General features: G+C 48.0%; 1 protein-coding gene and 1 long non-coding RNA gene across 12 annotated transcripts in view; one reads left to right on the top strand and one right to left on the bottom strand.

The window, feature by feature from the left end:
• Window positions 1–13,245, bottom strand: part of GART (phosphoribosylglycinamide formyltransferase, phosphoribosylglycinamide synthetase, phosphoribosylaminoimidazole synthetase) — a 36,687-nt gene extending 23,442 nt beyond the window's left edge. Inside the window, exons 1-5 of one of the 9 annotated variants that reach the window (XM_064405325.1) lie at window positions 13,105–13,245; window positions 9,205–9,261; window positions 8,948–9,018; window positions 8,098–8,198; window positions 5,167–5,315 (exon numbers count right to left, since the gene is read on the bottom strand). In XM_064405325.1, coding sequence (XP_064261395.1) covers window positions 5,167–5,311 — 145 coding nt within the window. In that variant the 5' untranslated portion in view covers window positions 5,312–5,315; window positions 8,098–8,198; window positions 8,948–9,018; window positions 9,205–9,261; window positions 13,105–13,245. The other 8 variants (XM_064405363.1, XM_064405367.1, XM_064405334.1 and 5 more) reach the window with 8 other exon arrangements.
• LOC135291325 (uncharacterized) lies at window positions 1,121–4,788 on the top strand. 3 transcript variants are annotated; one of them, XR_010354125.1, is made up of 4 exons: window positions 1,121–1,190; window positions 2,850–2,994; window positions 3,273–3,423; window positions 3,590–4,788. It is a non-coding gene; the product is annotated as an uncharacterized LOC135291325 (long non-coding RNA). The 3 variants fall into 3 exon arrangements; XR_010354123.1 differs by having other exon boundaries at window positions 3,273–4,788; XR_010354133.1 differs by lacking the exon at window positions 1,121–1,190 and adding an exon at window positions 2,677–2,733 and having other exon boundaries at window positions 3,273–4,788.

Below are 13,245 nucleotides of genomic sequence, written 5' to 3'. Positions count from 1 at the left end.
TCCACAGGTGCTCCTCAGCTCTGAGTTACCACAGAGCACTCACCAGCCTCCTCTGCTGGGCTGCCAGGTCACAGGGAACCTGGAGGAGTGAGGCCCACACACAGAGACTCACCCCAAATACCCCAAACACAGCCCCAAACCCCAGGCAAAGGTTCTGGTTGGACATCCACAGTCAGAGTCATAAATCACAGGAGCATGGAATGTCCTGAGCTGTAGGGACCCCCAGGGATCCCCCAGTGCCAGCCCTGCCCTGCCCAGAGCCCCCAAGCCCAGCCTGGGCACCCCTGGCAGCGCTGGCCAAAGGCTCCTGGAGCTCTGGCAGCCTCGGGGCCGTGCCCATTCCCTGGGCAGCCTGGGCAGTGCCAGCACCTCTGGGGAAGAGCCTTTCCCTGCCCTGCAGCCTGGCCTGGCCCAGCCCCAGGCGCTCCCTGGTGCTGTCCCTGTCCCAGAGCAGAGCTGGAGCTGTCCCTGCGCTGCCCTCGGGAGGAGCTGCAGCCCCGGGGAGCTCTGCCCTCAGGCTGCTCCAGGCTGGGCTGGCCAGGGCACCTCGGGGCCCCTCCAGGCCCTTCCCCACCTCCACAGCCCTGCCGACCCACCTTGCTCTTTACAGTGAGAAAAAAGGCTCAGGGACCCCCTGGGCTGCCAGCCAGCAAAGTGGTCTGACCCCTAGGAACAGCATATTTGCCAGCACAAGCAGCATCACAAAGAATCCAAGAAAACAAAAAACTCTAAAGGAAAAAAAATTAGAATTCTTTCCAGCAAGTCTCCTCCCTGAGGAGGGTCACCATGGTGGGGTGTTACATTTTAGTTAGATGGCATGCTCTGTCTCATCCTTCCAAAATGTACAGTTTATTCCAAACTGTGATCCTCCCCTGAAGGATCATGTATCTGTAATCCCATTTGCCCAAATCTTATTCTGCACCCACTTTGAATCTCCCTCTTAAGCTGTGCCCGGGAGACCAGATGCTCTCTTGGTCCTCCTCTCCCTTAGGCTCTCCCTCTCTCCCTCTCCTTCCCCCTTTCCCCCTCAGTAACCATGCTGTTCCCAGGGATGGGACCCCAATAAACCCCAATAAAATCAGCACCCTCAGAAGCCCTGTGCAGTCTCCTTGCCTGCCTGCTGCTTCCAGTGAACACACAGCTTAGGGGGGCCCCCCAAACAAACTGCATCCCCATGGAGCTTTACAGAGGTAAGCAAGGATGGATGGGGCTTGGAGCAGCCTGGCACAGTGGAAGGTGTCCCTGCCCATGGCAAGGGTGGCACTGGGTGGGCTTTAAGGTCCCTTCCACCACAAACCATTCCACAATTCTGTGATTTTATGATCTCGGTGCCAGGAGGGTGTTGGGGATGAAACAAATGGCTGCTGGTAGAATTCCAGCTCATCTTTTACTGAGCCTTCTGAAAGCAAGGGGAATCAGAACCTTTTGTTTTACATGATGTTGAACTTAATTAAGAAGGACGCTGTGCTGTCATTATGGCTGAGGATATGTGGGCTTGGGCTGTTACAACCATTATCTTTCCAAAAACAAACATTCAATGTGATGACACTTGGAATGCCCCAAACTGTGCAAACAAAGACAATAATGTCAATCCCATGAACCAAGTTACGCAAAAGGCCCTGCAATTGCACTGCTTTTATCATGAATAAATAAAGCCAAGGTCTGCAGGGATGGGAGCACAGATCCAGAGAGCCAGGAGAGAGATGAGCCCAGTGTGGATTGGCTGCTTGTGCAGGGAGGAGACTGCACACACCTGGGCACGGTGCTGGCAAAGGGAGCACAGGATGCCAGGATCACCAGGGCTGGAAGAGCCCTCAGGACCACCCAGTCCCACCCAGCAGCACCCCAAACCCTGTCCCCAAGGCCACATCCAGACACCTTTAGGATATTTCCAGACACAGAGACTCCACCACTCCCTGGGCAACTTATTCCAAGGCCTGACCACTCTGGCAGGGAAAAATTGTTTCCAATCTGCAATCTGACCTCCCCTGGTGTAATTTAGGGCCATTTTCTTTTGTCCTTTCCCTTGGGACCTGGCAATACAGTCAGTTTCTGGGGAGTGATGAGAGACGAAGGGGATGACAGGATTTTGGTCAGTCCCACTGTGCTCCCCCTACCCTGGACGAATAAATTCATAGAATCATTGAACTCCAGGCTTGTTTGGGCTTAGAGGGACCTTAAATCCCACCCAGTGCCATGGCAGGGACACCTTCCACTGTCCCAGGCTGCACCAGCCCCAGTGTCCAGCCTGCCTTGGGCACTGCCAGGGATCCAGGGGCAGCCCCAGCTGCTCTGGCAATTCCATCCCAGCCCCTGCCCACCCTGCCAGGGAACAACTCCTTCCCGTAAAATCTCCTGATTCCACAACAGAATCTACATTTTGTTATAGATTTACCCTTTTCAGGTGGGGTGGGGGAACACCCACTCAGAACACAAATAAAAATCACCTCCTTGGCACCTCTCTCACAGCCCAATTATTTTGTTCCACCAACAAAGGCGTTTGGCTTCCCTGTGTAGCTGATGCCAGTTGACTTCTGGCTCACCCAAAAGCAAAACACGCCTGTGCCAGGGCTTGCCCCCCACAGGGAACAATTCCTAATTCCCAATATCCCATCCATCCCTGCCTTCTGGCAGTGGGAACCATTCCCCCTTGTCCCTCTGCAAGCAGGAAAGGAGAGAGCCTGGAATTCACCCCAGATTTCTTGCTGCAGGTCTGATCTCATGATATTAACAGTGAGTATGGCACAAGATTTACACGATGGAGAAATGTCCTAACAACAAACAAGAAGGAACAAGTCGTGTTGTTTATCCATGAGTTTAACTGTCCTCCCAAATATCCTTTTTCTCAGGTTGTTGGCTGAAAGGGGACATTTCTGTAGCTGTGTTTGACTGCTTAAAACAACAGCTGAACATTCCTCTGGAACCAGACAGGGGGACCCTGGCCCAAGGCCTTCAAGGATGGAGCTTAAATTTCAGAGCAAAAGTTACAGAGAGGTAAAATGTGACAGAAGGAGGTGTCAGGATGGTGAAGTCCATTCACAGACACACCTATTCATTCAGCAAGCCATTGTCTGTGCTTCTGCACCAAAACTGCCCTGATAATCCACCTAGATTAAATATAAACCTGTATTTAGGTACCCAACCTAAATCCCACTTTATTGCTGGAAACAATTACAAGCTCAGATCAACCACAAAAAATTTTCTTACTTGAATACAAAGTTTGAAAGATTTGAGGTTATTTGTAATTTTCAGCTCAATTTTTTATGTTTCAGTAATCACACAAGACCCAGAGCTGCAATCCTAATTAAAGGCAATTCCATGATCCATGAAGGGAGGATGAACTTTCAGAGCAAAATCTTGATTATACAAAAAAAGCACCAGAAACCAGGGAAGGAGTTTCCCAGATATTCCCAGATATCCCAGGTATTGTTGCCCACACAACATAACACGGCTCATGTGCTTCTGTAAGGCTGTTCCCCATTTTCCACCCTGAGTTAAATCAAAGCCCCAGTGACAGTACTGGAATTCCTGAACAGGTGAGACAAATTCTTTCCTTAAAAACCAACATAAAACTCTTCATAAATTCTAGGTTCTTCCTGGGGTGGTGAAGATTTCTCTCCCAAAGCACAGGTGAGCCCATGTGCAGAACAAAACCATTTATTCCACATGGAAATTTCATGGACCTGGCTCAAGATCAAGCATTTCCCACAGCTGGTGCAATGTTTTCTATGGGATGAAAGAGAGAAAAAAACAGGGGAGGTTTTCAAAAGCACAGCTTGAAAAAAACTGCTGGAATTCCCATTCCACAGGCCCTGCAGCCTGGCACTGACCCCATTTAGCACAAGGGTAAAGGGGTTTTTTGTCTTTCTGATCTTCTCCTCAGAGGCCAAACAGAGCAAAAAAAACAGAGTGAGGAGCTCACTCATGAAGCTGAGACTGGACAAAGAAATTCAGGACAAAGTTGTTTCAAAAGCCTGTAATTGAGCATTCCAAGGGAATTCCATTCAACAATTACCTGCTGTACAAGAACCTGGCAGCACTCAGGTTTCCATGGGACAACAACACACAAAGCTACTCCCACAGCAACACGAGTGCAGAAATGGATGTGTCTGATCCCCATGCACACGCATCCTGTGTTACCTTGAACTCCACATCTTATCACATGTTCTGAAGGGAAAACTGAAGTTTAAGGCAGGTTAAAGCCTCTAAATCAGGATCTGCTGTGTAAAGAACACAGGAATCTCTGTGCTCTGGACTGCTTGCCTGGGGGTCAGCTCCTCAGACCAGGCTTTTTTGAAATGCAGCTCCGAATTTTGGATGCTCAATTTGCAACATCTGAAGCTTGATTTCTCAAAATTAGTAACTGTGAAAAGTCTCAATTACAGCCAGTCAGAGCTCCAACCAAGCAGGCAGTACACAGAGAAATATCTGAAGATAACCTTGATTTCTTAAGGTCACTAAGACAAAGGAATGAATTTATGCTCACAGTGACAGAGTGTTCTTGTCACAGCCTGTGGGGATCATGGGGTTTCAACACAAGAGGGAGTTTAGGTGGCAACCACAGCAACTATCCTGAGCTGGATTCCCAGAGGAACAGCTCTGGCTGAATCCTCCAAACCCAAACCTAAAGAATGAGACTTCACAGTTGAGATCTTATAAAATTAATTCTACAATTTACACAAGGCTTTGTTCAAATATATTTTTTCTCTTATTAACTGTATCTAAAATCTATTTCACATGCCCAAAACCTTAAAAAATGGTAATCCATTACCATCATCCATCATCTGTTTGTTTATGGGTTACGTTGATTTATGGGGTATTGTTTTAAAGATGACTTGGTTAAAGGTAAAAGTTTTTATTATTTATTTTAACAATTATTCCTATTTTTGAGAATAGAGATTTTTGGAAGTGTGTATAGGATTTTTTTTATGGGATTGTTGTTATATACATTAACCAATAAATCTTAAAATTAAAAAAAATCTTGAATTAGCAAACCAAAACCACTACAGAAAAATTAACCAGCCAGTTTCAAAGTAAAACCACCACAATCATCATCATCATTATTTCATTATCATCATCGTCCTTTCACACTACCAGCTGTGACTTCAGCTCAGCAACATCCTGGCTGAATGATCATATTTAAAATTGGTATTTTTTTGGTTTTACCTGAATTGGAGATTTTCCCATTGTCAGCTGTGCCTGCATTTCCTGGAGCCACAAACACGTGTTTGACGTGTGGGGACTGTGCCAGCTTCCAGGCCAGGGCGTGCTCCCTGCCGCCGCTGCCGATGACCAGCACCCGCTCAGCCATGGCCCTGCAGGACAGAGGAAAACAGCTGGAATTAGCTGGGGAAGGTGGGCAAAGCAAGAGCTTCAGGGACCATGAAGTGCTGGAGAACTTCATCAGATACATGAAAAACTTCATCAATGATACACACTAAACCTCCAAGACTGAGCTGACCCAGAGCACGGCAGGAACCCACCAGGAAAACCATCCTGGGTTTGATTGGAAACTGCTCCCACTTATACAGAAATCTGGGATAGAGGAAAAAACCCTGCTGAGTGACCAGGCTGGGATTTGCAGCCTAGAGAATCACAGAGTCCCAGAAGGGTTTGGGTTGGCAGGGACCTTAAAGCCCAACCAGTGCCACCTCTGCCTACCATGGACAGGGACACCTTCCACTGTGCCAGGCTGCTCCAAGCCCCAGTGTCCAACCTGGCCTGGGACAGGGATGGGGAGTCCACAGCCCCTCTGAGCAACAATTCCTTGGAGAATCCAAACCTGCAAAGGTCAAAGCCCTTCTGATGCACCCACGGTATGAACATGGGTGTTTGGAGCCACATGGGGCTGTTCAAGAGATTTTACAGGCAATGACTGAAAAGCTCTGAACACCTCATGGAAAGGAAAGGTTCCAAGCAAGGAGACAAGAAAGTAACTTCCAGCTCTGGCTTTCCATGGAGAGGACAACCACGAGGCCAGCAACAGGTGGAATTAAAAAAGGAGCTCACTCAGCCAAGGTAGAGGGGGGTATCCACTGCACTCTCCCATTCCAGGGAGGTTTGGATAAACACATGGGCATTCTGCTGGCCAGTGGCAGTGGGAGCATGGGTGACCACGTCATCACCTGGGTGTGCACAGCCAGCTTACGCACGTGGAGCTCACAGCAAAAGGACAGCGTGTCCTCTGAGCAGCTCTGGAAACCTCTGCTCCCTGAGATTCACTGCTGTGTGTACTCTCCACATATTGACTGATGAAAGAGTTCACTGACAAAATCCACTAGAGTTCAGAAAACAGTAAAGAAAGAAAGGAAGGAAGGACATAATTTATAAACTAATTATGCATGTCCTTATTTGGAGCTAAAATAATAGTTTGGTTTGGGTTGGGAGGGACCTTAAAGCTCATCCCATTCCAACTTGGCTACCATGGACAGTGACACCTTCCCCTGTGCCAGGCTGCTCCAGCCCCAGTGTCCAGCCTGGCCTTGGGCACTGCCAGGGATCCAGGGGCAGCCCCAGCTGCTCTGGGCACCCTGTGCCAGCCCTGCCCACCCTGCCAGGGAACAATTCCTCATTGCCAAGATCCCATCCATTGCTGCCCTCTGGCACTGGCAGCCATTCCCTGGGTGCTGTCCCTGCAGGCCTTGTCCCCAGTCCCTCTGCAGCTCTCCTGGAGCCCCTTCAGGCACTGCCAGGGGCTCTGAGCTCTCCTGGAGCTGCTCCTCTCCAGGGGAGCCCCCCCAGCTCTCCCAGCCTGGCTGTAGGGATCAGCTCCCATTCTCCCACTGCTGGGGGGGGGAACAGAGCCCAGAGAAGAGTTCAGGACAACAAAAGGAGCCACGAGTGCCCCTGATGTAATCCCAGCACACACAACACACAGGCAGGGTCACTCTCTGCACCGCCGGTCACTGACCCGCACGTGGCCGGTGCCCTGGTGAGCTCAGAGCCCCCTGTGCAGGAGGACAAGAGGGGATAGACACAAAATATATCTTAGGAAAGGGGAAAAAACCAAAACAAAATCCAGGAGATTTCTAAGGGAAAAGCAAAAATTATCCAAAGCAAATTTTCAGTAAGGCAGGGATGTGCCTTGCCCTCACATCAGCTGCCACAGTTTGACTTGACTAAAGCTGCCCTGATGAGGCAAAATATCTGCATTAGGCAAAACATCCCGACAGAATAAAATCAAAATAAATGTGGGTACAAGGATAAAATACAGAAAATTAACACCGAGTTGTTTGCTATCAACTAAACACACCAGAGCTAATATTTAATGGTAGTTTCATGCTGGGGGAGACCAACAGGTTTCTAATCCAGTGTTAAGCCAAATGTAGATATTGCAAAGTTACAGACATGTTTTAATTATAAACCTCCATGATTACTTGAAATAAAAAAGCTCAGGTTAGGCTAAAAATTATCAGTTATGGTATAGATATTTGGGAAACCACATGATGCTCAACTCTTTTCTATTACAACTCAAGCAAGAAGAAAAGGTAAAAGAATGAGGGATACAACAAAGGGGTGGATTAGATAAAGACAGAAATATAATAGTAAGGTAGAAGAGCGTTGATCACACAGCAGGCAGCTGTCTCCTTGAAGTCAAATGAGCATTGCCAGAGGTACCCAGAGCCAGTGGCCACTAGACTGTACTTTTTAAGGCAAATTTTATCAATAATAAGTTGAACAATACACAATATGATTTTCTAAAAACAATTAAAAAATCAAAACTTTTAAAATGTTAAAAAATTTAAATTGAAAAACGTTAAAACTTTACACCTGGACGATTTTAAACCCAAGACAGCCCCTACTCACTGTGTGCTATGTGTATTAGGCTGAGGAGAGCAGGACTCAGGAGCTCAGAGGCACAAAGAAAGAAAAGATTGGCAGGCCCTGGTTAAAATGTCCTTGTCCAAACATTACCACCCCACTGATAACCCTGTGTCCAGCCAATGGAACGGACCCCCAGGTATTCCAGGTGCAACAGGGGACAGAAGCTTGTTACAAACACTCTAGGAGTGAGAGGCAAAAGCTTTGCAGGACTGATCACACTGATCAGCACAGCCTGAAGACCCAGTGACACTGTGGCCACCTCATGGGACTCACCATGATGGCAACTCCAAGTGTCACTGCTTCTCTTCCCTGAAGTAACACATTCTGGCACTACTGTCGGATGAAAGAATTCATCACATACAGGACAAAGCTTTCTGTGGGAGCAGTAAACAGAACAAGCCATGTCTGCTATTGTCAAATAATACTGAATCATTTCATACCAAAATGTGAGTGAAGATTAGGTTTCACACGTTTGTTTTGAAGCTCAGTGTTATTTGTGCATCCCACTATGCCATCCTGGCAACTTTTATCTATGAATGTGGCTTGAGAAGATTTTGTGGTGGCAGTGCCAGTTCAGGAGGATCTGATGTAGCCAGTTTTATTTTACAGACACTCAAAGATGTCATGGAGGCCCCTCTGCTGCCCAGCAGGACCTCACTTTAAAAATAAAGATCCTATGAGGCAACAGTTCTTTTTATTTTTGTCACTAATGCAGCAGACAAAAATTTGTTCTCTAAAGAGCTAAAATCATTCACAAGGTAGATATTTACTCTGTGAGAATTATCACACCCCCAGGATTTTTTGGAAGCAACGTGTGAAATCCTTAAAGATTTTAAACCATTGGATATGGGATGTCATTACCTTCTGCACCCATTTTCTGCTTTGGTAAAGAAGGAGATGTTTGTTTACAAGATGTTTTAAAATGAAGACAAGGGACATTTCAGAAGAGGGTCTGTTGTTAGATCCTTATATGAAGTGAGAACAGGGAAGAAGAAATGAGTTAATCACTCCGTGTGTCCAGGAGGAGAAGAGGCAAGGACAGACTGAAGACAAGGAGATTCCCAGAGCTTATCCTCAAGGGTGCCAGGACAAAGCCAGCAGGCAGGAGCATCAGCTCAGAGACCTTTATCTTCACTGCAGGAAGGCAGCTGGGGCTCACCAACAAACCAGGGAACTCTTCCTCGTGAGCAGGGCCTGTGGAGCAGAGAAAACCAAGTGAGAGAGGAAACCCCACAGTGCTGAGAGCTGTCCCCACCCTGATTCCTGCACAGGGCACGGGGAGGCTCCAAACACAGGGAGCAGTGACATGAGGCTGCTCAGGTGCTGTCCCTTCCTGTGTCCCTTCCCAGGGACAGGAGCCATTGACCTTCCCAAACTTACCCTGTGCACACACCTGGGGGTTACACTCAGCTCCTTGTCTGCCTTAAGAACAGAACTCTGTAATAAAACATAAAATCCTTAAGCAATTTATTCACAAGTGTGATGCAAGGTACCTAAATATTCAGTCTCAACTGGGAGTACTTTAATAAGGCAGTTCCATACTAGCTCACCTCAAACTACAGCAGGAAAGGTGCAACTACATCAGACCTCTGCATTCCAGCACAAACAGCAAAGCTCACTCCTTCACACAGTGTATTTTTTTTTAATTAAGCTTCAGTGTTGTTGTTTTCCTCTGTGCTCCTCTGTATCCTTGTTTCCCAACACTGGGATTCAGGAAAACTGATATAGGCATCTAAGATTTTTAGATCAAAGACATGGTCTTTGCCAAGTGTCTTAATTCATGGCCAGGTTGGCCAGGGCTTGGAGCAAACTGACCTAGTAAAGGGTGTCCCTCAACAGAGCAAGGAGCTGGAACAGGGTGAGCTCTGGGGTCCCTTCCAACCCAGGCCACCTTGGGAGGCAATGAACTCCTACCCTTCTTAGAGGAGAGTCTTTCCCAAACACTACAGACCCCAAGCCCAGTGTCACTGTGAAGGTTCTGTGGTGAACTTTTCATGTGTGGAGAAGTGAGTCTGGACTCCATGTTTTTAGAAGGCTGGTTTATTATATTATGACATATATATTTTTAAAATACTACATTAAAACTATACTAAAAGAATAGAGAGAAAAAATTGCTCAGAAGGTTTGAAAGAGCAAGAATAGAATGCATAACAAAATCTTGTGACTCTCAGAGTCTGATGCAGCTGCATCTGTGATTGGCTTTTAATTAGAAACAACCAACATGCACCAATCACAGCTGCACCTGTTGCATTCTATAGCAGCAGATAGTTATTGTTTACATTTCTTTCTTGAGGCCCTCAGCTCCTCAGGAGGGAAAAAATCCTAGCAAAGGATATCAAAATATCATAGCTACAAGGTTCAAATCCAGCCCTGGAGAGGAGCTCTCATCATTTAGCTTTGGACTAAAGGACAAGGTTCATTCTTCCTATGGCAGTTAGGCAGAAGAAGAAAAACAATTGTCACAGAAGAGCTCAAATTGGGAAGGTGTGCAGTTCCCACCCCACTGAAGGCTGTGTGTTTCTTACCCTAGAAATCTGAGCTGTTCATGAGTTTCAGGAGTTTTTTTCAGACTTGTTATGGGATAAAAAAAACCAAAAGAGATTGGAGAAAAGCCAAATCTTGCAACTTTCTCCTTCCAACTTCAAACTTGCTTTCTCCTCTCGACTTCAATTCCCTCCTAGCATCCACCCTGCCATCCTTTACTCAGCTCCCAAACTCACCCACAGCCAGGCTGTGTGGCCCCAAACCCCCGTGGGCTGAACCCAGCTCTTTTGCTCTCTGAATGACCTCACGGGTTGAGTCTCCCTGTCCATCCTGAGTGCTCCCAGAGCTCGGCAGGCAGCCAGGGAGCTCCGAGCCAGCCTTCCCAGGGGATCTGTGCCAGCTGCTGGCCCCTGTTCAGGCCGGGGATGCACATGCTGCAGGTTCAGCGACTGCGGGTGCACAGGGGCCCAGCTGCCCTTGTGGGCCAGCTCCCCATTGGTCCCACCAACCTCTCCCCCTGCAAGCTCTCCTTCCCTCTCCTCCCGTCTGTGCCAAGGGAGCACTTGGATCAGGAAAACAGTGCTGGAGAGCAGGCACCGCGATGGTAAGCAGCGCAGCAAAGTAAATATGTCCCTGTGGATATGGAAAGGAAATGCTCCCAGCCGGTGAGCTCAGCCACCTGCCTGAGGGGTGAAGGATCACCAGAGCCAGAAGGGAAGCAAGGTAGCCAGGGAGGGTGAGAGAGCAAACCCAGCTGTGCCCTGATAGATGCAAGGACCAGAACACTCAAGTTTGCATTTCCATTCCCATTTCCATTTCCGTTTCCTGTCCCTGGTCCCAGGCAGAGACACACCAGGAAACCAGGCGCTGTGGAGGGAAGAGATCCACCTCTCTCTGCATTCTTCCTGTGTGGCTCAGTTTCCGGAGGGAATTCACCGTGCAAAGCATGCAGGCAGCTGCGAGGCACAACCAAAAACAGCCACGGCAACCAAATCTGCAAAATGGCCAGAAACCCACAAAGAAACTGCAGGTTTAAGTTGGGGCACAATTGGGCTCATCCTGAAGGAAAAAACCACAGCCTTGGAAAACTTTTTACTTCCTGACTTCAACACATGAAGAGCTGCTTAAGTAGCTCAGAGGCCTCCAGAATCTGGTGGCAATTATGATTTTTAGTTGGAGCTTTGCGTTAAATAATCTTTGTTAACTCATGTGTTTTATTTAGGACAAATTCCTGGCTCTCATCTGGCCGTATAGAATTATGAAAGGTTTGGGTTGGAAGGGAACTTAAAGATCATCTTGTTTCACCTCCTGCCGTTCAGTGTAGTGTAGAAAACAAAACAAAAGGAAAAAGGTCATTATTATTTGTTTCTTTCATGCCCCAAGCTGAAGCTCTGCCAGACAGGCTCCTTGTGTCCAGGTATGATCCTCCACACACGTGGATTTGGCATTTTTCTAGGAAAACACTCCCTCAAGTTTTGCTGCTAAAGAAAAACAGGATCATAAACTTTTACAACAACCCCCATAGTGCCATAAACTTGCACCTCAACCAACGTAGGATGCTGGAAATCCTCAGTGTTTTGTACCATGACGAGGGGGAAAAAGAACCCTTGAAAATTCACTTTCTATGTCATCCTTTCAGCTGTATACCCAAAATAGTGGCGTAAGTATTAACTCTGCTCATTACATTCAATATCTACTGGATGCATTTTAGAAAATGCTTTAGAAAATGCTTAAAGAGTTGGTAAGCCCCCAACTTTTGCAAACAGCAGGGAAAGAATTTAAGTGAATCAAAGTCCAAAACTAGAGAAGTTTAATATTTACTTGAAGTAAATATTTCACCACTTTGGCTGTGAAGGCCAGGCCGTGACGGGATTGCTAGGAGGGCTGCAATAAATGAGTAATGCCATGGTTAACTCTTACCATTAAAATGCAAATATCATATGTTAGGTAAGTTTTATAGATTTATAGTTATGTTTTACCCCCCTTGCGTTGTTATCAGGGGGTGGCCTGGGACATTTGGGTGGGATTGTTGCTATGGCAACAGCTGGCCTCCAATCAATTTAAGGAAATTATCTCCACCATTGGACAGAGAAGGAGTCAATGGGCAGAGCTTTGGGAGGGACCAAAGGGTTCAAAGCACATGGCGGGAAGAATTCCTTTGCTGCCGGCCCTGTAATATTTCCTCTATTCAGTCTTCTGCTGTATTTTGATAAAGTTTTAATAAACCTTTCAAATTTTTGAAAGTGAGTATCGTTTCTCACCGGGCCAAGCCGTGATGGGGATTCCAAGAGGCCCATGCCGTGAGTGAGGGGATTTGCCATGAAGGAGATGCCGTGAGGGCCTGCCCTGAGGGCACTGCTGTGGGGGCTATGCTGTGAGCACCAAGCCATGAGGGGACTGCCACTTTTGGGGTGCCGTGAGGGGGGTGCCGTGAGGGCCATGCCAGGAGGGGATTTGCCATGAAGGAGATGGCAAATGCCCTGAGGGTACTGCTGTGGGGGCTATGCTGTGAGCACCAAGTTCTGCGGAGACGGCCATGAGGGCCAAGCCGTGACCGGGATTGCATAAGAGGGGTGCCGTGAAGGCCAAGAGAGAATAATCTGCCCTGAGGAGCGGGGCTGCCCCGTGAGGAGTCTCCCGCCATTTTACGGCACGGGCGCACAGGGCCCCGGGCCGCCCCCCGTGCCCCAGCCCGGCGCGGGCAGCGCGGGGCCGCCGGCAGCGCCGGGGCAGCGGCAGCCCCGCACCGAGCGGGCCGTGATCCCTGCGCGCTTCCAGCGCGGCTCGGCCACTTACTGTGCTCCAGAGGGCATTCGAGGGCGAAAAGAAACTCCGGAACTACAACACCGAGACAGCCCCGCAGCGGGAGGAGGGATCTATAAGTAGTGTGTCGGCTGGAGCCTCCGAGTGGTGGAGTTTCCCCTAGCGCAGAAATCT

Source organism: Passer domesticus, chromosome 2, assembly GCF_036417665.1.
Source record: "Passer domesticus isolate bPasDom1 chromosome 2, bPasDom1.hap1, whole genome shotgun sequence".
Classification (NCBI taxonomy): domain Eukaryota; kingdom Metazoa; phylum Chordata; class Aves; order Passeriformes; family Passeridae; genus Passer; species Passer domesticus.
This window is presented reverse-complemented; position numbering and strand designations above follow the sequence as displayed.